This window comes from Ursus maritimus, unplaced genomic scaffold, assembly GCF_017311325.1.
Source record: "Ursus maritimus isolate PB19 unplaced genomic scaffold, ASM1731132v1 scaffold_2, whole genome shotgun sequence".
Classification (NCBI taxonomy): domain Eukaryota; kingdom Metazoa; phylum Chordata; class Mammalia; order Carnivora; family Ursidae; genus Ursus; species Ursus maritimus.
The window spans coordinates 38,538,807-38,560,380 of NW_024424452.1; the positions used below are offsets into that span (position 1 = coordinate 38,538,807).

A 21,574-nucleotide genomic window follows, 5' to 3' on the forward strand; every position below is an offset into this window, starting at 1 on the left:
ACACACACACACACACACACGGCTGCCATGAGGCTGGAACCCATGATTATCCCAGTGGGTATTCAGCAGTGTGAGGCTGCTACTATGTGGTCATGAGCTGCAGTAAGAGGACAGCCAAAGTGGGGAGCCTCCCCTGAGGAGGCCCAGCCCGATGTGGATTGCCAGCTTGGGGACTCATGGCTGCCAGGGTAGGAAGGCCTTTGGACCCAAAGCTGGTTGGCAGCCATGAGGGCCATGTGTGCCAGTGGACCCCAGGTCCCAGCCTAGGTCTGCACCACCTCCCCAGATATGGAATGCCAGCAAGGGTTGTCCTGTCCAGGGCTTGGAAGCCAGTGGGGGGCATGATGCTGGGTAGAGCAGGGCAGGGCAGCCCACTTCCCTCCCTTCCAATGGCTCCTGAGCCCTTCCCCGAAGGCGGGTCATGGGGGTCAGAAGCAGCCTTCGTGCCACTTTCCAAATGCTCACTGTGAGCCATGCACTATGCTTAGCCCTTTCCACATGTTGTCCTGTGGGGATGGATCATCCCTTCTCAGGCTTCAAAGTAAGGAAAAAGGAGGCTCAGAGAAAGGAAGTGGCTCACTGAGGCCACAGAGCCAGGGTGTGTGACCCCAGAGCCTATGTGCCGGAGCCCCTGTGTGCATTGCCTTTCCGCTGGATGTCTGGAGTGGGAGTGGGCAGGAGAAGATCTGGAACGTGCAGCAGAAGGTGGCACTGTGAGGGTTCCGCTGTCCCTCTCTCCAGGGCTGTCTGCACTCAAAGCCATCTGCCACCCATTCACAGCCTCAGAGGCCTGAGAGGGGGAGCTGGGGGGGGGGGTTCAGTCCCACCTTGGGAGGAACTCCCTACAAATAGGCTTCCACAGCCAGCTCTGGTTCAAGCCTTGGCTCCCCCATTCACTGTGACCTTGGGCGAACAGTTCATGCTGCTTTGTTTTCCTCATCTGTACAATGGGCACAGTCATCATAGCAGCATCGTCAATGGGTTGGATGGAGGATTAAAGAGACAGTATGTGTCCAGGGCTCACTGTGCTGGCATCGTATGTAGTAAGCTCTGCCCTTTCTTTGTGTAGATTATGAACCAATCTCCAGTACCACTGAGATTCTCAGGGGCTGGTGTGTGAGTCTTAGACAGGCTACTGGAACCACTCCAGAGAGCCATGATGGCACCCCATAGTGGAGGAGCCAGAGACCACCCCAAACCATCTCCCTCAGTTTTCCAGTCCCAGCCCAGGAGAGGTAGGCCTGGCAGGCACTGACGGAGTAGTAAAGGTAAAGGGAGCAGTCACGAGCAAGTGTCTGTCTCTGCCTGCCTCTCTTTTCTCATCTCTAAAATGGACATAGTACCTAGGTGTCAGAAACATCTGTGAGTCCAAGTTGAGCTCAGTGCACATAGCAGGGGCTCAGGGAGTGTCAGGTCATGAGCAGCCCTGATCTTCTGTTGCTGCTCACAGTCAGGGAAGGAGTGGCTTAGATTCAGAGCCTTTCTTTGGGGGTGGTCCTGGGAATGCCATGGGAGGAGATGCCCTGGGATGGGGAGCCCAGCTCTGTTCCCGCAGCGACTCATTACCCCCTCCTGGACCCTGTCCGCAGATCGAGCAAGGAAGATGTCGAGCCCGGGCGTGGACGGCGACCCCAAGCCTCCATGCTTGCCTCGCAATGGCCTGGTGAAGCTGCCAGGCCAGCCCAACGGCCTGGGTGCAGCCAGTATCACCAAGGGCACACCAGCTGCCAAGAACCGCCCCTGCCAGCCACCTCCCCCACCCACCCTCCCACCGCCCAGCCTGGCTGCCCCACTGCCACGGGCTGCCCTGGCTGGGGGCCTGTGCCCCCCAGCGGGGCTCCCCCTTGGTGGACCAGCCTCAGCCCCAGTTCCCGGGCCCCCAGTGGAGCGGCCACCACTGGCCACAGATGAAAAGATCCTCAATGGCCTCTTCTGGTACTTCTCAGCCTGTGAGAAGTGTGTGCTGGCTCAAGTGTGCAAGGCCTGGCGGCGTGTGCTCTACCAGCCCAAATTCTGGGCAGGCCTCACACCTGTGCTGCACGCCAAGGAGCTCTACAATGTGCTGCCTGGTGGCGAGAAGGAGTTTGTGAACCTGCAGGGCTTCGCTGCACGTGGCTTTGAGGGCTTCTGCCTGGTTGGCGTCTCCGACCTGGACATCTGTGAGTTTATCGACAACTACGCCCTCTCTAAGAAGGGTGTCAAGGCCATGAGCCTCAAGCGCTCCACCATCACGGATGCCGGCCTGGAGGTGCGCCCCACCGTTGGCCTGGAAGGGACAGGGATGGGGTGGGCAGGGCCCAGCAGCTGCCACTGAGCTGGTGTGTGTGTTGGGGGGGTGCCCCCAGAGGGAACTTGGGCATACAAGGAGCAAAGCAGCTGAGGGAAGCGCCGGTGCTCTGAGGATCATGGCTCTGGGGTGAGGGGAAGCAGGACTGGTCACGTAATTTGGGGGATCCAGACCAAAATGAAAAATTCAAGGCCCTTGTTCAAAGATGATTAAGAATTTCAAGACAGCAACATCAAAGCAAGCAAACGGGAGGCTCTTCTAAGCTCAGTGCCTCTGTGAGGCCAGCCTTGGGTGGGGGGGGGGTGCTGCAGGGGAGCGGGCACACAGGTCGGAGGAGCTGCTGTGCAGGCAGCCCCTTCCCCAGGGCCAGGACTCTAGCCCTCAAATCACGCACACCGACTGCTCCCCAGCACCTGCACTGGTGAGGCCCTGAGCTCCCAGGTCCCCTGTGCTCTGCCTCTTAGAATGTGGCTGTGATGTGACAAACACGTCATGAAGTGCACGTGTCACGGCGCAGCTTGATGCATGTCTTACGCACGCCCACATTCGACAGCCCTGCTTCCTGCCCCTCAGTGGGCTCCTGCCACCCTCACCACGCCCTGCCCCCTGCCCACCCGCAGGTGATGCTGGAGCAGATGCAGGGCGTCGTGCGCCTGGAGCTGTCGGGCTGCAACGACTTCACCGAGGCAGGACTGTGGTCCAGCCTGAGCGCTCGCATCACCTCGCTGAGCGTCAGCGACTGCATCAACGTGGCCGACGACGCCATTGCCGCCATCTCGCAGCTGCTGCCCAACCTGGCCGAGCTGAGCTTGCAGGCCTACCACGTGACGGACACGGCGCTGGCCTACTTCACAGCCCGCCAGGGCCACAGCACGCACACGCTGCGCCTGCTCTCCTGCTGGGAGATCACCAACCACGGCGTGGTCAACGTGGTGCACAGCCTGCCCAACCTCACCGCACTCAGCCTCTCCGGCTGCTCCAAGGTCACGGACGACGGTGTCGAGCTCGTGGCCGAAAACCTGCGCAAGCTGCGCAGCCTTGACCTTTCGTGGTGCCCGCGCATCACCGACATGGCGCTCGAGTACGTGGCCTGCGACCTGCACCGCCTGGAGGAGCTGGTGCTGGACAGGTGCGCGCGTCCCCCACCCACGGGACAGTTGGAGGGCAGGACCGGGGCGGGGCAAGGCCGCGAGACCTTCTAAGCAGGGAGCCTAGATTAATGGACAGACCCGTAGACCTGTAGCTGGAGCGGTGCCGCGGCGCCCTGGGGAGTGGGTTGACGGGCGGGCGCTCGTAAGCTAGGGACCTAGAGTGGACTGTGACTCCAAGCACCAGGGTAAGGAGCGGGACCTGGCTGGGGGTAGGCTGTGCAAAGGGAGGAGCCATCCTAAGGGCAGGAGGGGACGCCCTGGGAAAAGGAGGAAGGGGTCGGAGCTGATGGGCGGGGCGGGGTGTTCTGGAGGTGGGCAGCGCCCCTCTGTTGCCCCCACAGGTGCGTACGCATCACGGATACTGGCCTCAGCTATTTGTCCACCATGTCGTCCCTCCGCAGCCTCTACCTGCGATGGTGCTGCCAGGTACGGCCCTCCCCGCCTGCCTCCGAAGACTGGGGAGTGGGGGACCCAGGGAAAGCCCCCGCCCAGACAGTCCGCTGACCTGCTCCCGGCCCCCTCAGGTCCTGTGAGGAAGTGTGGGATCCCTCCACACCCAGCGGGCGACGTAGGTGGGGCTTAGGAACTCCCCGGGGTCCTCACTGCCACTCCCCAGCTGCCTCCTGGCTCCTCGGGAAGCCGGGACACCCCCGTTTCGAGCCCCGCCCCCCGCCCCTCCAGCAGCTCCAGGGCTAAGGCCTGACCCCAGCAGTGGGCCTCCCCAGGGCGCGAGCGGAGGTCCTTAATTCGGCCCGCCCTCCCTCCCAGGTGCAGGACTTCGGGCTGAAGCACCTCCTGGCCATGAGGAGTTTGCGTCTCTTGTCTCTGGCAGGTGAGACCCCACCCCACCCCACCCCCACCTACTCCGACTCCGCCAGCCCTGCCGGGCTCCTCGCGCTGATTCATACCTGTGAGTCCCGGGGTCCCAGGTCCAGACGGAGACGCCGGGCGCGCCCCGCCCAGCCCGGCCCCGGCCCGGGCGGTGCCCTCGTGCCGCGCGCTCAGCCGCCGCCCCGCCTCCCGCCCGCTGCAGGCTGCCCGCTGCTGACCACCACGGGGCTGTCGGGCCTGGTGCAGCTGCAGGAGCTGGAGGAGCTGGAGCTGACCAACTGCCCCGGGGCCACCCCCGAGCTCTTCAAGTACTTCTCGCAGCACCTGCCCCGCTGTCTCGTCATCGAGTAGCGCGGGCCTCCCCGCCCCGGCGCAGGAAGCCGCCACGCTCGGGGCGGGGACGCCTTCTCCCGGCCCTGCCCTCAGGGGAGCCTCGCGCCCGCGGCCCGGCGCGGAAGGCAGGGCAAACCCAGTGAAAGCCCCGCCCCGCGCCCCTCCTGGCCCCGCCCTGGCCGGGAGGGGCGGCGGGCGGGCCCAGCCCCACGCACGCACGCACATTTGGGGACTCTGTGCATGCCCCTCGTGCCCGCACTGCACGCCCGCCCTCCACCGCACCACAGCCGCCTCCATCTTTCGTCCACCCGCTGGGGGGGTGGGGGCGCGGGGCTCGGTCCTAGGGGGCGCTTCAAGCTCTCCCGACGGCTGCCCTTACCGCCTTCCCCGCCGCACCCCGCTCTGTCTCCCCGCTGTCCCCCCATCTCGGGCAGGGCCCAGAGGGATTGAGGGGAGCTGGGTCCCCCAGGACACAGGGGCCAGAAGAGCCCCAAGGGCTTCCCGCATCTTCCACTGCACCGCGCCTGGAGCCCTCGGAGGGGTGCGAGGGGGAACAGGCCACCGCCAAAGCCATGGCCCGCCAAGGAGCCCAAGTCCCACCCGCTCTTGCCCCACCTCATGCCAGCCTGACCCAAGAGACCTCCCCTTTTCCTTGCCGCTGTATGAGGCAGCCCCCTGCTCGCCCCACCCCCACCTGCAGGCCTACAGGTCCTTGGGCCAGGCTAGGGAAGAACTGTGTTTGAGGGAGGGACAGACTGGCTGACCACGATCTTGCTATAATCAACATTAAGGGAGCCAGCTGTAGCTGACCTCAGCCCCGGGGGCGGGGGGCGGGGAGGGACACAACCACCTTGAGAGACCACAAGCTGGAGCAACCCTCAGGCCCAGCAGGCCTTGCACGTAATCTCGAGTGGACCCCACACTACAGCCCCTGTAGCCAGCGGAGCCCAGCCTCTTCAGTGCCACACTTATCCTGGGCGGGTCTCTGTCAGGTGGGAGCTGGACACGTGGGCCCCAGCCAAGGCTCAGGATCAGCGCCAGCCAGCAAGTCCCGTCTTACAAGTGGCCAGCACACCCTCAGCATCCAGAGGAGGGAGGGCTCCTTTCTAGCTGCCCCCCTCCCCTCCCCAGCTTCCCAAAACTCTGCCTGCCCAAATGGGCTCTGGCCAAGTTCTGTCCAATCCTAAGACACATGCGAGTCCTGGGGGGATGCTGGCACATCTTGGCAATTGCTGAGGAGGGGGCTGGGACCCCTTCCTATCCCAACCTGGAGCCCCAGGAAGTACAGTGCCCACACCCAATCTTGGGACGCCCCCCATCTGGTTGGAAGAAAGTAACCAGTTTCCAGAGAGCCAGAGAGTGAGAGAGAGAGCGAGAGAGCGAGAGAGCGAGAGCGCACGAGCGAGCGAGAGATGCTGTTGAAGCAGAGAAAGAGTTCAACAGCCCAAAGATTTCCCTGTCCTGGAGCGCCCGCAGGAGGCTCCGGGGCTGAGGTGGTCAGGAGCCAGTGTCTTCAGCCCCTCCTCTTCACAGCTCCCTCGTGGGGAGGAGGCAGCTGCCCATTTGTCCAAAGTATTAATACAACTGAAGCTGTGATATTTCCAACGACTGTAGGAGGAAAAATTAAGGGGAGAGAGGAAAACAAACAAAACCAACCAACCCCTAAAATCATTTTCTTATTGTACATAACGACCTCATTCTCCTGTATATGCGGAAGATATAACCTTATATTTGGTAAGTGTTTCTTGTGCTATTTTATCACGTGACCTGTTTATAAAAATATATATTAAAAAAGTTGTAAAAACACGTGTCTGAGTTGTTTTCAGGTCATCAGACCATGGCAGGGGAAGGTGTATCTGCTCTGGGCGGCCCAAGGCTCTGGGTTCTTGGGCACCTCTTGACTCATCAGACTTACTGGTTCTTTCAACACGTACAGGCCCCATGCCACCTACCAGGCCGGAAACACAGCAGTGACCAACACAGAAGGTCTCTAACCTTCCACCGCTTATGGGGGAAGTGAATGGTGCTGAAGTCATTACATATAATATTACCTTCAAAATATCCAGGATCTTAGGGCACCTGGGTGGCTCGTCTGACTTTGGCTCAGGTCATGGTCTCAGGGTCCTGGGATCGAGCCCCCCCATCGGGCTCCCTGCTCTGCATGGAGTCTGCTTGCCCCTCCCCCCACTCATGCCCGCGCTCTCTCACTCAAAAAAAGTAATAAAATCTTTAATTAAAGACAAAAAAAATCTAGGATCTAGTCCACCCCGCCAGAAGGGCATAAATGAGCCCTGTTCGGTGCCTCAGTAACGGAGCTTAATCAAGGGAGGGCAGGGATGTCCTAAAATCAGACAGCGCATCAAGGACAGAACAGGACTCAAAACCAGGGAAGCGAGGCTCAGAGAGGGTCATTCGATCGCACGGGTCGTGTGAAGGGGCAGGTTCTGCCGGGCCCCGAAGTTGGTGGAGACCGAGACAGGCACGACCCCGGCCTGCGGGGGGTGACGCGTGCGCGCGACAGACACCGAGCGGGAAACAAAGGAACCCGTTCCGACAAGCGCCGTGGAGGCGACAGTGACTGCGGAGGCCACGAGCTGGCCGCGAAGGCCAGGCAAGACCTCGGGAAGCCTGAGTCTCGAGCTGAGGCCCGAAGCGTGCGGAGGAGCGAGCGCGCAGCCACGGCAGACGCAGCCGGCTCGGCTCCGAGCGCGCCAGGAGAGGTCGGCGCCGGCGGCTTGCGGTGCGGACCGCGGCCACGGAGCGGCACCCGGCGGCTGCGCGGGGTTGCCGTCCGGGGGAGGGATTCGGGACTCGTTAGGGCTGGCTGGACTTGCTGGGGGAGAGGCGGACACTCGCACTGAAACACGGTGGTCAAGACCAAGCGCAAAGGCGGAATCGGGCGAGCCCAGGGCAGCGCCTCGACCGCCGCTTCCACCAGCTCAGCTCCCTGATCCGGAACGTGTTTGGTGTGGGCTCCCGCTTCCGGCGAGGCGCTGGCGACAAGGACCACTTCCGGCGAGCGGGGCGGCGGGGACGGGAAACAGAAGGGCTGCTTCCGGCGCGGCGGTTCCGGCCAGGCCCGGCCCGGCAATTTTAGGAAGTGGTTCTGGTGCCCGCGGAGGGAGAGGCTTCTCCGAGCCTCCGAACGAGTTCCCGCTGCCTCCGCTCCCCCGTGCAGCCGGCCTCTCGTCCGGCCAGTGCCCTCGAGCTTCCTAAACAGCTTGGTCCTTGACGTCCGTGTGTGTCCCCGGCGCCCCTCTGCCCCTCCCCGGAGGCCCCGGGACGCACTGTGTGGACTGGGGGACCTACCGCGCTTCCTTGCAGGGACTGACTGACCGAAAGACCACTGACCGCCCAGATCGGACTGTTGGGGGGATGGAGCGCTGGCCCGGGCTCGGACTGACCAGGTAGGGTCTCCCCGGAAGGCAGACGGGCCGAGCTCCGGGGCAGCGATGTCTCCGCCTCACTGAGCCGCAGCGAGCTGTTCCGGGCCGGCTCACCAAGACTGACCCGCCCAAGGGCAAACAATTCTGGGGGATCCAACCAGGGTGAAGGGTCTCAACTGACAGGCCCCTCCAGGCTGACCAGGCCAGCCCGCTGCACCGACCTCCTGTCCCCACCACCCGTGCAGCCATGGAGAAGATGTCGCGGGTGACCACGGCCCTGGGTGGCAGCGCGCTGACGGGCCGCACTATGCACTGCCACCTGGACGCCCCAGCCAATGCCATCAGCGTGTGCCGTGATGCCGCGCAGGTGGTCGTGGCGGGCCGCAGCATCTTCAAGATCTATGCCATTGAGGACGAGCAGTTTGTGGAGAAGCTGAACCTCCGTGTGGGCCGCAAGCCCTCACTCAACCTGAGCTGCGCAGACGTGGTCTGGCACCAGATGGATGAGAACCTGCTGGCCACGGCGGCCACCAACGGCGTGGTGGTCACCTGGAACCTGGGACGGCCATCCCGCAACAAGCAGGACCAGCTGTTCACAGAACACAAGCGCACGGTGAACAAAGTCTGCTTCCACCCCACCGAGGCCCACGTGTTGCTCAGCGGTTCCCAGGACGGCTTCATGAAGTGCTTTGACCTCCGTAGAAAGGACTCCGTCAGCACCTTCTCGGGTGAGGCCCCGGAGGCTGGTCGGGCAGGTGGAGAAGTGCGTTGGGTGCATCACAGGCCTCCAGATACGTTCCCAGAAAGTACTAAAAGAGTGGGTGAGGATCAGCTCGGGAAGGGCAGGCTATGGGACCAGGGGCAGAGCCAACCTGAGCCGCTGAGCAGAGGGTCGGTTTTGCTGCCTCTGGTCCTGCCTCAGAGCTCCAGGCCACTTCATGGCAGGAAGCCCACCGGGCCCTCCAGGGTCTCCAGCTCAGGGATGGAGAGGAGGAGGGGTATGCTGCCTGCCCCCCCCCCCCAGTTCTTTTCCCAGCAGGCCCAGCTCCTTGACACCTGGCCTTGAGCCAGCTATTCCTTGCCCACCTTGCAGAGACCAACCCAAGCATGAGGTGGAAACCTCAGTTGCCTCAGAGAATTGGGGGCCTCTCAAGACAGACCCTGAGCTGTGCCGTGGAAAAGCTAGAGTCCTCGAAGGCTGCTGGGGTGGAGGTCCATGGGGGTGGACCTAGACCTTTAAGGTCTCCAGTCCCGTGGGGCTGAGCCAGCAGCTCCAGCTGAAGGTGAAGTGTTGGGGCAGAAGTTGGGGCCTCCCTCAGGGGAGTGCATACAGATAGCACAGCAAGGCCCGTTTGCTCAGTGCTCTGATAGCCAGTCCTGAAGCCAGGCCACAGCTCTGTGCAAGAACCAATGTCAGAGGAACCATCCAGGGGAAAATCGAGGTCCAGGTTTTTGATTCAAAAACTATACGATGCCTGGCATCTTGCTCCCTGGCCTGATCTACTGTATCTTCTCCAGGAAGCCTCTCCTCTCCACTGTCCATTCCAGGCAGGCTCAGAGGTGTCTACTCCACCTTCTAGGCCTCCCTGCCTTGGCCGCAGGCAGGCATGTGACAGCAGTCCACAGTCTCTCCAAGGGCTCCACCCTTGGCTGCTCTCTCTTCCGGAGAGCCTTCACCTTCTCCCTCCATCGACGTCCTCCCCACAGGCCAGTCTGAGAGCGTGCGGGATGTCCAGTTCAGCATCCGGGACTACTTCACCTTCGCCTCCACCTTTGAGAACGGCAACGTGCAGCTCTGGGACATACGACGGCCCGACCGCTGTGAGAGGATGTTCACCGCCCACAACGGGCCTGTCTTCTGCTGCGACTGGCACCCTGAGGACAGGTGTGAGGTGGGGTGGCGTGGGGGCGCAGGCAGCAGGGTGGCATGGGCGGGCTCACGGAGGGGCTGCCTCCAGACCTGTGAGGCAGAGAGTGGGGAGCCCTCCCACCCCCGGAGAGGACACTGAGGGTTTCGTGGATCTATTGTAGGGGCTGGCTGGCCACAGGTGGGCGTGACAAGATGGTCAAGGTCTGGGACATGACCACACACCGTGCCAAGGAGGTGCACTGCGTGCAAACCATCGCCTCAGTAGCCCGCGTCAAGTGGCGGCCTGAGTGCCGCCACCACCTGGCCACTTGCTCTATGATGGTGGACCATAACATCTATGTGTGGGACGTGCGCCGGCCTTTTGTCCCGGCTGCCATGTTTGAGGAGCACCGCGACGTCACAACAGGCATTGCCTGGCGCCACCCCCATGACCCCTCCTTCCTGCTCTCCGGCTCTAAGGACAGCACATTGTGCCAGCACCTGTTCCGTGATGCCAGCCAGCCTGTTGAGCGTGCCAACCCCGAGGGCCTCTGCTATGGCCTCTTTGGGGACTTGGCCTTTGCCGCTAAGGAGAGCCTAGTGGCCACCGAGTCTGGGCGCAAGCCCTATGCCGGTGATCGGCGCCACCCCATCTTCTTCAAGCGCAAGCTCGATCCTGCCGAGCCCTTTGTGGGCCTCGCATCTAGTGCCCTCAGCGTCTTTGAGATAGAGCCTGGCAGTGGCAGCATGAGCTGGTTCGTGGACACCGCCGAGCGTTATGCCCTGGCTGGTCGGCCTCTGGCCGAGCTCTGTGACCACAATGCGAAAGTGGCTCGGGAGCTTGGCCGCAACCAGGTAGGTGGGGTGGGCCAGGGGCTGCACCCAGACCCTGCCCTGGGTTCAGTGCTCAGCTCTGGAGGCTGGCACCACCAGCCAGCACTCTGGTAATTAAGGGTACCCAGTACCCTGGAGTGGACCAGATGCCAGTGCCATCATTGGGGTGCAGGCCTGGGGCGTTACGGTGTTCAGGCCCCCTCTTGTGGCACATTTTTCCTTTGGGTTTCCCACGGCATCTGACCCCACAGAGGTCCACGTAGCTTCTTGTTGTCTTCCTGGGACCGCATGCTCATTTCCATGTTGGCTGCCTCCAGTTTCTGCTTCTTTCTATCCCCTTGTAGGATGGAGACTAGGCTTCATTTTCCCCAGCTGGGGTGGACGAGGATAGTGGGTGCCTAGGGCAGCTGAACGTTGGGAGTCTGTGGTTCCACCCAGGAGTCGGGGGGTTGCATGGGGTGCCCTTGTGAGTGCCTGGCACCCGCCCTTAGGTAGCACAGACCTGGACCATGCTGCGGATCATCTACTGTAGCCCTGGCCTGGCGTCCGCCACCAGCCTCAACCACAGCGTGGGCAAGGGCAGCTCTTGCGGCTTGCCACTCATGAACAGGTAGACATCCGGGGGTGGCTCTCCTCAGAGGGTGGAACTGTTGGAGCCCATCTACCCATTGGCCTTCCCTGCCCCCAGTTTCAACTTGAAGGATATGGCCCCAGGGTTGGGCAGTGAGACCAGGCTGGACCGTAGCAAGGGTGACACACGGAGCGACACAGTGCTGCTTGACTCCTCAGCCACACTCATCACCAATGAGGGTAGGCTGGGGGGTGGACAGGGCATTGATGGGAGCGGGGCTAGGGCATCCCAGAATCAGCGGCTCTGGAACACCCCCCTCTCCCCCGTTAATGGGCAGATAATGAAGAGACAGAGGGCAGCGATGTGCCTGCAGACTACCTGCTGGGTGACGTGGAGGGCGAGGAGGAGGAGCTGTACCTGTTGGACCCGGAACACGCACACCGTGAGTCGGGGCTGGGGGAGCAGGGGTGGCAGGTGGGGCCAGAGGCTCAGACCTTGCCTTCCCTGTCCCTGCCTCGCAGCGGAGGAGCCAGAGTACGTGCTGCCCCAGGAAGCCTTCCCACTACGCCACGAGATAGTGGACACTCCGCCTGGCCCCGAGCACCTGCAGGACAAGGCCGACTCGCCCCACGTGAGCGGCAGCGAGGCTGATGCAGCTTCCCTAGCGCCCGTGGACTCCTCCTTCTCGCTCATCTCTATCTCACATGCGCTCTACGACACGCGCTTGCCACCTGACTTCTTCAGTGCTCTGGTGTGCGACATGCTGCGCTTCTATGCCGAGCAGGGAGACGTGCAGATGGCTGTGTCCGTGCTCATTGTGCTGGGCGAGCGTGTGCGCAAGGACATCGACGAGCAGACGCAGGTGGGTGACTGGGACGAGGTGAGAGGGCCTCCCTGCCACCCCCGCACCCACGCGCTCCGGGCGAGCCCCACAGTGTGCCCACCTCCAGGCCTCTGCCTCCCTCCCCTCCTTGCACCGCCAGGAGCACTGGTACACGTCCTACATCGACTTGCTGCAGCGCTTCTGCCTCTGGAACGTGTCCAACCAGGTGGTCAAGCTCAGCACCAGCCGTGCCATCAGCTGCCTCAACCAGGCGTCCACCACTCTGCACGTCAACTGCAGCCACTGCAAGCGGCCCATGAGCAGCCGCGGCTGGGTCTGCGACCGGTGCCACCGCTGCGCCAGCATGTGCGCCGTCTGCCACCACGTGGTCAAGGGTCTGTTCGTGTGGTGCCAGGGCTGCAGTCACGGCGGCCACCTGCAGCACATCATGAAGTGGCTGGAGGGCAGCTCCCACTGCCCCGCGGGCTGCGGCCACCTGTGCGAGTACTCCTGACCCGCCGGCGCTGGGCTCGGGCGGGAGGGGCCGGGCGTGGGCAGCAAATAAAGGAAGCAGGAGCCGCAGTTTGAGGCTGCGTGTCCCCCGCCGCTCGCTCGTGCCGCCGATGGCCCAGGCCCCGCGCCCCGCGCCGGGCGACTCTAGTGGGAGGGTGGCCGCGTCGCCATGGGAACCTGCAGTGACCGCGAGCCTCTCTCCGGCGGCCTTCGCACCGCCTTCCGGAAATCCCCTCCCTTCCGGGGCGGGCCCGGCGCCGGCGCCACGACGATGGAGCTCCCGGCGTGCCTCGCAGCGGCGGGCTCATGGAGCCGGGGGCGCGGCCGCGGTTGCTGCTGGCGGTGTGGACGCTGGCGGCTCTGGCCCGGCGCGGCTCCGGGGAAGCGGGCGATGGAGGGTGGTGAGCGGCGCCGGCGGGCGGGCGGGCGGGGGAAGCGGCCGCGCGGTGAAGTGGGCCGCTGACCCGCTGTGCCCGCAGGCAGCGGCGCGGGCCCGGGGCGCCGGCGGCCCTGGCGGAGGAACAGCGCTGCGCGGTGGAGCGTCGGGCCGACCTCAGCTACTCCGAGTTCGTGCAGCAGTACGTGTGCCCCCTCGCACTGGCCACCCCTCCCACACCCCACTGACCGTGCCCCAGAGCGCTGCTGTCACGCCCTCGTTCGCCACCCGTCCGCCCGGGTCCCCCAAGATTCCCCCCTCTTTGAGCAGACGCGGGCGGGCTGGGGCGGGCGGGCGTGAGACTGGGCCGTGACTCTGCCCTTGCAGCTACGCCTTCTCCAGACCCGTCATCCTGCAGGGGCTCACAGACAACTCGGTGAGTGCTGGCGCCCCTCCTGGCCACTTGTCCCCCATGTCGGGCCCGGCCCTTGAGTCTTTTCCCCATCTCCTCAGAGGTTCCGGGCCCTCTGCTCCCGAGAAAGGCTACTGGCCTCGTTTGGAGACAGCGTGGTTCGGCTGAGCACTGCCAATACCTACTCCTACCGGAAAGGTGAGCTGCCGCACCCCGCAGCCCAGCTTGCCAGCATCTTGCAGGCAGCCTCTGCCGGCCCTCATCAGCCCCTCCCCGCAGTGGACCTGCCCTTCCAGGAGTATGTGGAGCACTTGCTGCATCCCCAGGACCCTACCTCCTTGGGCAACAGTGAGTTCGATTTGGTTGGCCATGGGGTGGGATGGGGCACTTGGAGTGCCCAGGTGCCAAGAACCCTGCGCCTCCTGTGTTCTTGGTTGGCAGACACCTTGTATTTCTTTGGGGACAACAATTTCAGCGAGTGGGCATCACTGTTTCAGCACTACTCTCCACCACCATTTAGCCTATTGGGTACCACTACTGCTTACAGCTTTGGAATTGCAGGTGGGTATCTGCAAAGGGATTTGGAAGGGAAGAGAAGACTATAAGTTGGGTTGCATCAGCAGCTGCTCATAAATGACCCCACAGGAGCTGGTTCTGGGGTGCCCTTCCACTGGCATGGGCCCGGGTTCTCAGAGGTGATCTACGGCCGCAAGGTCAGCAGAGGATGGGCGCCAGGGTTTGGGGCTTACTGATGGCAACAGAGTGACCTTGCTGCTCTCACCCTCAGCGCTGGTTCCTATACCCCCCTGAGAAAACACCAGAGTTCCATCCCAACAAAACCACACTGACCTGGCTTCAGGACACGTACCCAACCCTGGCACCATCTGTGAGGCCCCTGGAGTGCACCGTCCAGGCTGGGGAGGTCAGTAGGTGGCAGGAAGGGGCCAGGCTGGACCAGACGCCCCCATCCCAACTAATCCCTGTGCCCCACCCTCACCCCCCACCAGGTGCTGTATTTCCCTGACCGGTGGTGGCATGCCACACTCAACCTGGACACCAGTGTCTTCATCTCTACCTTCCTCGGCTAGCCAGAGTGGGTGGCTGGTGAGCCCAGCACACACCAGCACACACCCCTGTAGTGCTCACAGATTTTATTACAGGACAGTGGTGGCAGCAGCCCACCCTCACCTGCTGTTTCTGGCCCAGATGGGGGTGGAGGTGGGGCTCATGGTCCAGCAGCAGAACTGATGAGGGTGAAGTTGGGGACACCAGGGCAGGGATCTAGGGACACAAACTATGTACAGGGACTGGGAGCTATTGCCCCAAGGCCCTCCTGGGCCAGGGCACTAGGCAAAGCAGGCAGCCCTGGCCCCTTGCCCGGCCTCAGTAGTCCTCCACCCAGCCGTTCTCGGAGATGAACGCATCAATGACCTCTTTCATGGCCAGGTTGGGGATGAGCTGTTCCTGGGTCAGGGGGCTCCGGGTGACAGGGTCAAAGTGGCCCACGCGCTGCAGTGTGCAGTGACAACAGGGTCAGAAAGTGCTCAGTGGTTATGGGTCCTGCTCCCAACACTTGTGGGCCCTCACCTGCAGATGCTCCTCAATGTCCTTGCGGTCGTAGGTGATGCCGCTGGGTGTGATGCATGGCTCCCGCATGAGCTCAAAGCTGATCTTGCCACACAGGTAGTCCGGGATGTCTCGCTTCTGCAGCACATGGGGTGAGGTCAGGCATCAGGGTGGAGACACTGCTCCAGTTCCTGCCACCCAGAGGATAGACACCTTACCTTTCTCTTCTCATCCACCTGGGAGAAAAGCTCATCCATGTCTGCTAAGTACTTGTCCTGTGAAGAACCAGGCAGCTACGCGTGGGCCGGATGCCCCATCCCCCTTCCCCCGGCACAGGCACGGGCACCCTCCCGTCACAGGCACACAAACACGCACACATCCACACGTGGGCTGGGGCACCCTCACATGCTTGGCCTCGATGCAGGCCTGCTGGGCCCGGATGTGGCCATCGTCCTCATCACCCTCATGGTTCCGCTGGCATTCTTCTAACTCCCTGGGGGTCGACCAGGAGCTAGTCAGAAATGGGTCTGGCCAGAAGAGGTCACACTCCACCCCAACCTTGGGCTCGTTCAGGTCTCGCTTCCCTCCATCTCCTGCTCGCCAGTGTTGGCCTTCAATAAACACCTGTGTTCTTGACTCAGAGTTAACCCCGGAGTGCTGACTTGGGGGTGGGTGGGGCCCTGGAGCCTGCCACTACCACAGCCCACCTCTCCCGCTCGGCCACAATAAGCCGAGTGAGGTAGGAGTGCAGCTCGTTCTCCTGATGGATGCGCCGCTCCTCAATGCTGTTCCAGCGCTTCTTCTTGGCGATGCGCAGAGCACTAGGGATGTCATCCCCAAAGTTGAGCCGCTGCTCCTTGGCCAGGTTGTAGGCTGGGGGAACAGGGGCTTCAGGTCACCTGGCCAGTCCATCCAGCTGGTCCCAGGTGCCCCTGTAAGCGGACAACCTGTAGGCCCACCTCGCTGCAGATTGGCGATGGCCTCGTCATAGCTCTCCATCTCTAGCTGGCATTGCCCCAGGAAGAAGTGCGCCTTCACAGACTGCCCGTCCAGTTCCAAAGCCCGCCGGCAGTCGGCCAGGGCCTGCTCATGCTGCTGCATCTTCAGGTAGCACAACGCCCGGTTGGTGTAGTACACTGCCACCAGAGGGTTGCGGGTCTGGGGACCAAGGCCAGGCCAGCCAGCGTGAGGGAGGGAGCTCTGTGCCCCTTCTCCGTCCTAGGCCCTGTCCCAGTTTAGACCCCATGGCTAGAATCAAGACACCAGAAACTTCTCAGCCCCTGCAGACTGAGGCCTGGTGGAGGGTGAACTCCCGGTCCTGAGGCCTGCATGAGCCCACCCTCTTGACTCCCAGGAGATCTTGTCAATCTAAGTTTCGCAGACCTGTGGAGATCCCCAGCTTTGGGCCTGGGGTTCTCAAGGGACAAGGATCCCTGGTCCTCGGTCCGGGGACCTCAAGCACCCTGAAGCTCCCACCCACCAAACTTCTCCAGCAACCAGCACTGGCTCGAGAGACGCGGCCTTGACCCGATTGAAACAAGATCATCACTTAGCTCTCAGGGCCCTAACGCCCCCGCGTACGAACCAAGAGCCTCCGAAGGTCCGGCGGGAATGGCCGGGCAGGGGCTCCGGGGAGGTCGCAGGGCCAAAGCCCGGGCCTGGGCCCCGCCCCCTCCCCTGGCCCGGACGCCGGTCCCCTCCCCCGGCGCGGGCGCACTCACGATAGCACGGCCGTAGCAGGCCGCCGCCTCCGGGTACTTGCGGCCCACGAACAGCCGGTTGCCCTGCTCCTTGAGCTCCTGCGCGCTCGGGCTCTTTTCGGGGCTTCCGCCGCCGGCGCCCAGCCGCGCGCCGCCCTCCTTCTCCTCCTTGCCCTTCATGGCGCCGCGCGGCACAGCCTGGGCTTCGCTCCCAGGCTCCGCGTCTGGCCCGCCCTGCGCCCGCAGCCCGAGCCCCCGATCCGCTCGGGCCCGGTCCAGCGATCCGCCACCGGAACTTCCGGCCGCGCGGGGCGGGGCCAGAGGGGCGGGCGGACGCGCGGCGGGCGGGGACGCGCGTGCGTTCGACCGGCCGGGGGGGAGGGGGCGGAGTCGGCTGGGAGCATGCGCTCGAGGCAAAGCGACCCGCGACGCCCAAGTCCGGAGCAGCGCCAGGACGGCCGCCCGGCTGCTCTCGGCCCCGCCCCGCGCGCGGACACGGCGGCTGCCCGCGGGCCGCGGGGCCGCCGTCCGGGCGCCGCACGGGGAGGTGCTGTGGCGCGCGGACCGCCAGGGGCGGCTAGAAGCCCTGGACCGATGGTAGAGCGGGGGAGGGGCCGTCAGTAGGGCGAAGACCGCCCTTCCCCAGGGACCGAGAGGAGCGCCCGCGGTCACCGAGGGCCGAGCGCAGAAACACGTGACACGAACCGAGCTGGAGCGGCCGCGGGCGTGGAAGCTGGTGGTGAGGGCTTCCCCCGCGCGGGGCGGGGCCTGGCGGCGTGGGCGGAGCTTCCTCGCGGGGCGGCTCCGCGTAGTGAGGTCCACCACCCGCGACCCCCAACCCACCCCCGGCCCGGCTTGGCCGGCAGAGCCGGGCGCCCCGCGGGGTCGCGGGCTAGAGGGCCGGACCCGGCCGGTTAGTGACCTTGCCTGTGAAGCAGGCCCATGGCCACGTCCGTGACACCGGGGGTCCCTGGGAGCTTGTCCAGACCCTGGTGGGACACAAGTCCTGGCTGCAGGGGCTCCGCGGGCGGCGCCTTCGTGTCCCAGCGCGCAGCGGCCGCGTACTCTCCGGCAGAGGTGAGGGCCTGCTGGCAGGCCGGGTGCAGTATGCCGCGCCGTACAGGAGGATCGCGTGGCCGGCGGCCCCGGGCCTCAGCCTCCCTCTGCCCCTCCCGAGGCAGTCCCTCGGGGCGGTGGACCCCTCACCATGTGGAGACAGCAGCATGGACATGGGCTGTGGGGGAGAAGCTGTGCCCCGACCTGCTGCCCGACCATGGCCCCATCGCGGCCATTCCCGAGGACACTGCGGCGGCCGAGAAATGCACAAGGCAGGCTGCCTGAACTTGGCTGTGGCGCGGGCGTCACCCGCCAGGTTTCTCTGGAGGGTGGGCTGCCCCAGCAGGAGGCTGGGTGCTGTCGGAGCTCAATAAATGCTTGCTGAACTCCCAGCTGACTGTGAGGACCACAGCTCCTCCCCACGCCCATCTCACACACACACACACACATACACACACACACACACTCCTCGTACGGGTGCACGGGTGCAGAACAGCAAGGGGGGAGCTCATGGAGGGAAGGGCCCTTAGGGTCTGCTCCGTGAGTGGGAGGGAGGCCAGGCCAGTCCCCAGAGCCCGGGTACAGCCACCTGCTGCTGTGTAAAATATTTATTCATTCTCCAAAAAGGCTCAGACCGCAAATTCGGGGGAGAGGCCAGGGCTGGGTCTCCTCTGGGGCCACACTTGGGGAGCTCCACTGTCTGGCCAGGCAGTCCTACCTCCCCAGGCCTGGGAGGGGATGGCCAGGGCTGATGTAAGGCTTGGCCTGGACTCAGTGGGTTACAGGGGCCACCTGCCCCCACGGAGGAGAAGCAGTCTTGAGATGTACATTCACAGAGGGCGGACATGCAGGCTCGCCTGGTGGCCAGCCCGCATACACCTGTGCCCTGGCCCACATGGCCCTGGGGAGCCCATCAAGGTGGTGGAGGGATGTGGGCGCCCAGCAGGTCGTAGGCGAAGACGTTCCAGAAGATGGCAAAGAGCAGGAAAGTGCCATAGGCAAGCAGCACCACCCACCAGCCACACTGGTCCCGCAGGCGTTCCTCATAGCTGCGTAGGATGGTCAGACCCATGCTGACCCCTACCACTGCACCTGCCAGGTGTGCCATGAAGCTGGGCTGGGGGCCCGAGGCAGGCAGTGGTGGGGAAAAGCGGAGCCACACGGCCCGGCCCACCTCGGAACTCACTGCAGAGAAAGGTGGCAGGTGGGAGGCACCCTGGCCTTAGGCTGAGGCCCCCCAGCCCCCTGACCCCTACTTACTGCACACCAAGGCCAGCACCATCCTCAGCAGCTTGTAGGGACACCTCATCCCAGCCCAGTTCTGATGGGGCGTGAGACAGAGGCTGTGAGGCAGGCCTTGTGGGCCCCTCCCCACACCCACCCCACAGTCTGCCCTATTACCATGACGACGTTGGCCAGGTGTGCCGAGCACAGGGCGTAGACCCCACCAGAGCCCCCCACCACAGGGGCCCGCATGTCGGTAATGGAGACAGTCAGGGAGCCTGTGTGAGCAAAGGGAGAGCCATGAGGGTGAGGCTCACCAGTAAGATGGCCAGGGGGCACGTGCCTGCCTCACCTGCCAGCACACCGGCCAGGTACAGCAGGCTGATGCGGAGCAGACCATGCACCATCTCCAAGGGCACCCCAATCATCAGCTGCAGGAGCGCATTGAACCCTAGTTGCTCCAGGCTGGACATGTGGGTGTAAACAGACGTGAGGTCAGCTGTCAGGCCACCAGCCCCTGACTCCCATCAGACGGATGTTGGCGGGGGGCCCCCACTCACCCAACGTGCATGAACATATAGGTGAGGAAGCGCCAGGCTCGGGCACGGTGGCCAGGGTGGTACACGAGGGGGCTCTTCATGTATTCAGGGTGGTAGGTCTGCAGCACCCACTTGTTGAGTCGAGCCCCGTAGCACAGGAACACGATGATCTGGGGGAGAGAGGCATTAGGGGCAGGCAGGGCCAGGCTCGTGGGGGGCTCCTGGGTGGCAGACAAGTGGGCACACCTGGGCGAGGGTGACTGAGGCCATAAACACGGGGGGTGGACAGCTGCGGTGCCGGTAAAAGTACCAGTGGCGGTCCACCTCTCGGGGCAGGATCTCGTAGGCAACATAGCGCACAAACCGCTTGTAGACACCCAGGCCTGGCTCGTCCAGCAGCCCGTCCCGGGGCAGTGCCCGCTGTCCGTTGGCGATGGCCCGCTTAAAGCTGCTTGAGCGTTTGCTGCTGATCTGGAGGGGGGTGGCCCTAAGCATGGGCCATCATACTCCCCGCCCCCCCCAGAGCCACCCTGTCCCCTTGGCCCGCCCAGCTCCTGGTAGAGTCTGAGTCCCTGCCCCAAGTCCACGCCCCTCCCTGGTGGGAAGGGCAGGGAGTGGGGGCTGCCTGCCCACCCCACTCCAGCCAGGCACTGTGCCTGCCAAGGCTTGGGCCCCTACCCCTGCTGTCCGCCCATTATGACACTGACCAGGTCCACCAGCTCCTGGTAGCAGACCTGGCCCCGCTCGTTGCTCTGGGCCAAGGCCACCAGCATGTCCAGCTTGGCCGGGTCCAGGGGCAGCTCATGGCTGTGCACCAGGCCGGTGAAGGTGTCCGCACCGATGAAACCTGTGTGCTCAGGGTCCAGCTGCTGGGGGGGGGGGGGCATCGGCCAAGGCTTGAGGGTGGGTCAGGCCTCCAGGCCACAGGGCTGGGCCAGGCCAGCGGGGAGTGGCAGGCTGCAAGCACCCTGGGGCCAGACTTCTGTATGCACACGGTCTCAGGAGCTCCCAGGGTACCAGTGCCTGGGTCCCAGGCCTCCAGCTCTTAGGGACTTCCCCACCTCATTTCTGCCCTGCCCCTCCTCCTAGAAGGGTAGGGCCAAGGTCTGAGGACAATCTCCCACCCTCCTATACCTCTCCAGGAACCCAGATCTGGCTTGCTCTCCCCTGGGGTGTCAGGCAGGGGACCAAGGTCGTGGGAGAGGGGGCTTGAGAGGAGGCGCCGAGCGGGGACTGGACCGCGGCTCTCTGCGAGCTCCGTCGCCTCGGCCCAGCCCAGCGGCGGAGGGCTGCGGCGGGGGCGGTGCCGGCGCCCCCCACCCACCCCACGCACCTGCTCCTGGATAAGCTGCAGCAGCGAGCTCCTGTCCATAGAGCCAGGCGGGGCCGGGGGCCGGGGTCGGCGGCCGCGGCCGGAAGGGGCTGCTCTGCGGACGACTCCGCTCCGCCCCGGCCCGGCCGCTCCGCCCGCTCCTTTCGGCGCCGCGTCACGAAGCTAGAGCCGCCCGCCCCCGCGCGCACGCTGCCGCCGCCGGCCCCGCCACGCGCGGCCGGGACTCGCGCGCGCCCCGCATGCGGACGCGCCCCAGGAAGGAAAGGCCCCGACCGGAGCTCGGGTCGCGCCGCTCCGCTCACCGCCTTCCCGTTACGGGCCGGGGCTGCTCGTCAAGCGGGCTCGGCGGCTGGGAAACTGAGTCACAGGGGAGCACCCCGATCCCTCCCTCTCTTGCCCCTCTGCTTGGGGCTTCAGCGCTGAAGCCACCGCCCCTGGGGTGCCTTCCGACCACCGCCCTGCCTGACTCCTGACTCCGGCCAGCGTGCCTGCCACATGGACACCAAGGGCAACAGGGCAGCTAGCAGGGGTCAAGGGCGAGGCTGGGTGCAGCTGTCCCTGCTCAGTCCATGGACACCAATGCCCAGCACCCACCCGGGACCGAAAAGCCCCGACCGTTCCAGTTCCGGGAGTTCATGGGGAGCCTAGGCAGACCCATGGACGTTGGTGCAGAGAGCCCAATGCACGGGGCTGCAGCTGGGCCAGCAAAGGGTCCCTACTTCCTGGGGAGGGCAAGTAGACCCCTCCAGGGATGGATGTGACCGAGACCATGGGGATGTCACTCAAGATC

The 21,574-nt window shown here is 64.3% G+C and overlaps 6 protein-coding genes across 10 annotated transcripts in view; 3 read left to right on the forward strand and 3 right to left on the reverse strand.

Annotated features, from left to right (window-relative positions):
- Positions 1-961, reverse strand: part of METRN (meteorin, glial cell differentiation regulator) — a 14,239-nt gene extending 13,278 nt beyond the window's left edge. The window contains 1 exon segment of the mRNA XM_040634463.1: positions 828-961. Coding sequence (XP_040490397.1) covers positions 828-961 — 134 coding nt within the window.
- Positions 962-1,589: 628 nt separating this feature from the next.
- On the forward strand, positions 1,590-4,634 carry FBXL16 (F-box and leucine rich repeat protein 16). Its single transcript, XM_040634557.1, has 5 exons — positions 1,590-2,248; positions 2,908-3,416; positions 3,780-3,864; positions 4,207-4,270; positions 4,472-4,634. The coding sequence occupies exons 1-5, from the start codon at positions 1,604-1,606 to the stop codon at positions 4,618-4,620; spliced, it is 1,452 nt and encodes a 483-aa protein (XP_040490491.1). The 5' UTR covers positions 1,590-1,603; the 3' UTR covers positions 4,621-4,634.
- A 3,094-nt stretch (positions 4,635-7,728) lies between these two features.
- WDR24 (WD repeat domain 24) lies at positions 7,729-12,647 on the forward strand. The gene is made up of 8 exons (XM_040635609.1): positions 7,729-8,716; positions 9,696-9,873; positions 10,020-10,692; positions 11,163-11,281; positions 11,360-11,481; positions 11,580-11,684; positions 11,764-12,104; positions 12,226-12,647. The coding sequence occupies exons 1-8, from the start codon at positions 8,236-8,238 to the stop codon at positions 12,577-12,579; spliced, it is 2,373 nt and encodes a 790-aa protein (XP_040491543.1). The 5' UTR covers positions 7,729-8,235; the 3' UTR covers positions 12,580-12,647.
- Positions 12,648-12,854: 207 nt separating this feature from the next.
- On the forward strand, positions 12,855-15,188 carry JMJD8 (jumonji domain containing 8). Of its 3 annotated transcripts, XM_040635613.1 has the most exons (10): positions 12,865-12,979; positions 13,058-13,156; positions 13,342-13,390; positions 13,468-13,564; positions 13,646-13,714; positions 13,808-13,927; positions 14,012-14,079; positions 14,154-14,288; positions 14,374-14,470; positions 15,050-15,188. In XM_040635613.1, the coding sequence occupies exons 1-9, from the start codon at positions 12,885-12,887 to the stop codon at positions 14,452-14,454; spliced, it is 813 nt and encodes a 270-aa protein (XP_040491547.1). In that variant the 5' UTR covers positions 12,865-12,884; the 3' UTR covers positions 14,455-14,470; positions 15,050-15,188. The 3 variants fall into 3 exon arrangements, with proteins under 3 accessions (XP_040491546.1, XP_040491547.1, XP_040491545.1); XM_040635612.1 differs by having other exon boundaries at positions 12,855-12,979; positions 13,468-13,714; XM_040635611.1 differs by having other exon boundaries at positions 13,468-13,714; positions 14,374-14,459; positions 15,050-15,181.
- STUB1 (STIP1 homology and U-box containing protein 1) lies at positions 14,503-16,940 on the reverse strand. Its single transcript, XM_040635610.1, has 7 exons — positions 16,654-16,940; positions 15,892-16,090; positions 15,640-15,805; positions 15,338-15,425; positions 15,151-15,207; positions 14,954-15,070; positions 14,503-14,875 (listed from the first exon to the last, which is right to left on the reverse strand). Exons 1-7 carry the CDS (start codon positions 16,810-16,812, stop codon positions 14,750-14,752), a joined length of 912 nt encoding a protein of 303 aa, XP_040491544.1. The 5' UTR covers positions 16,813-16,940; the 3' UTR covers positions 14,503-14,749.
- Positions 16,941-18,281: 1,341 nt separating this feature from the next.
- RHBDL1 (rhomboid like 1) lies at positions 18,282-20,914 on the reverse strand. 3 transcript variants are annotated; one of them, XM_040635619.1, is made up of 8 exons: positions 20,785-20,914; positions 20,159-20,320; positions 19,698-19,922; positions 19,473-19,621; positions 19,265-19,377; positions 19,090-19,190; positions 18,949-19,009; positions 18,282-18,873 (listed from the first exon to the last, which is right to left on the reverse strand). In XM_040635619.1, the coding sequence occupies exons 1-8, from the start codon at positions 20,821-20,823 to the stop codon at positions 18,602-18,604; spliced, it is 1,122 nt and encodes a 373-aa protein (XP_040491553.1). In that variant the 5' UTR covers positions 20,824-20,914; the 3' UTR covers positions 18,282-18,601. The 3 variants fall into 3 exon arrangements, with proteins under 3 accessions (XP_040491553.1, XP_040491554.1, XP_040491555.1); XM_040635620.1 differs by having other exon boundaries at positions 20,159-20,317; positions 20,785-20,893; XM_040635621.1 differs by lacking the exon at positions 19,090-19,190 and having other exon boundaries at positions 19,230-19,377.
- Between the last annotated feature and the right edge of the window lie 660 nt (positions 20,915-21,574).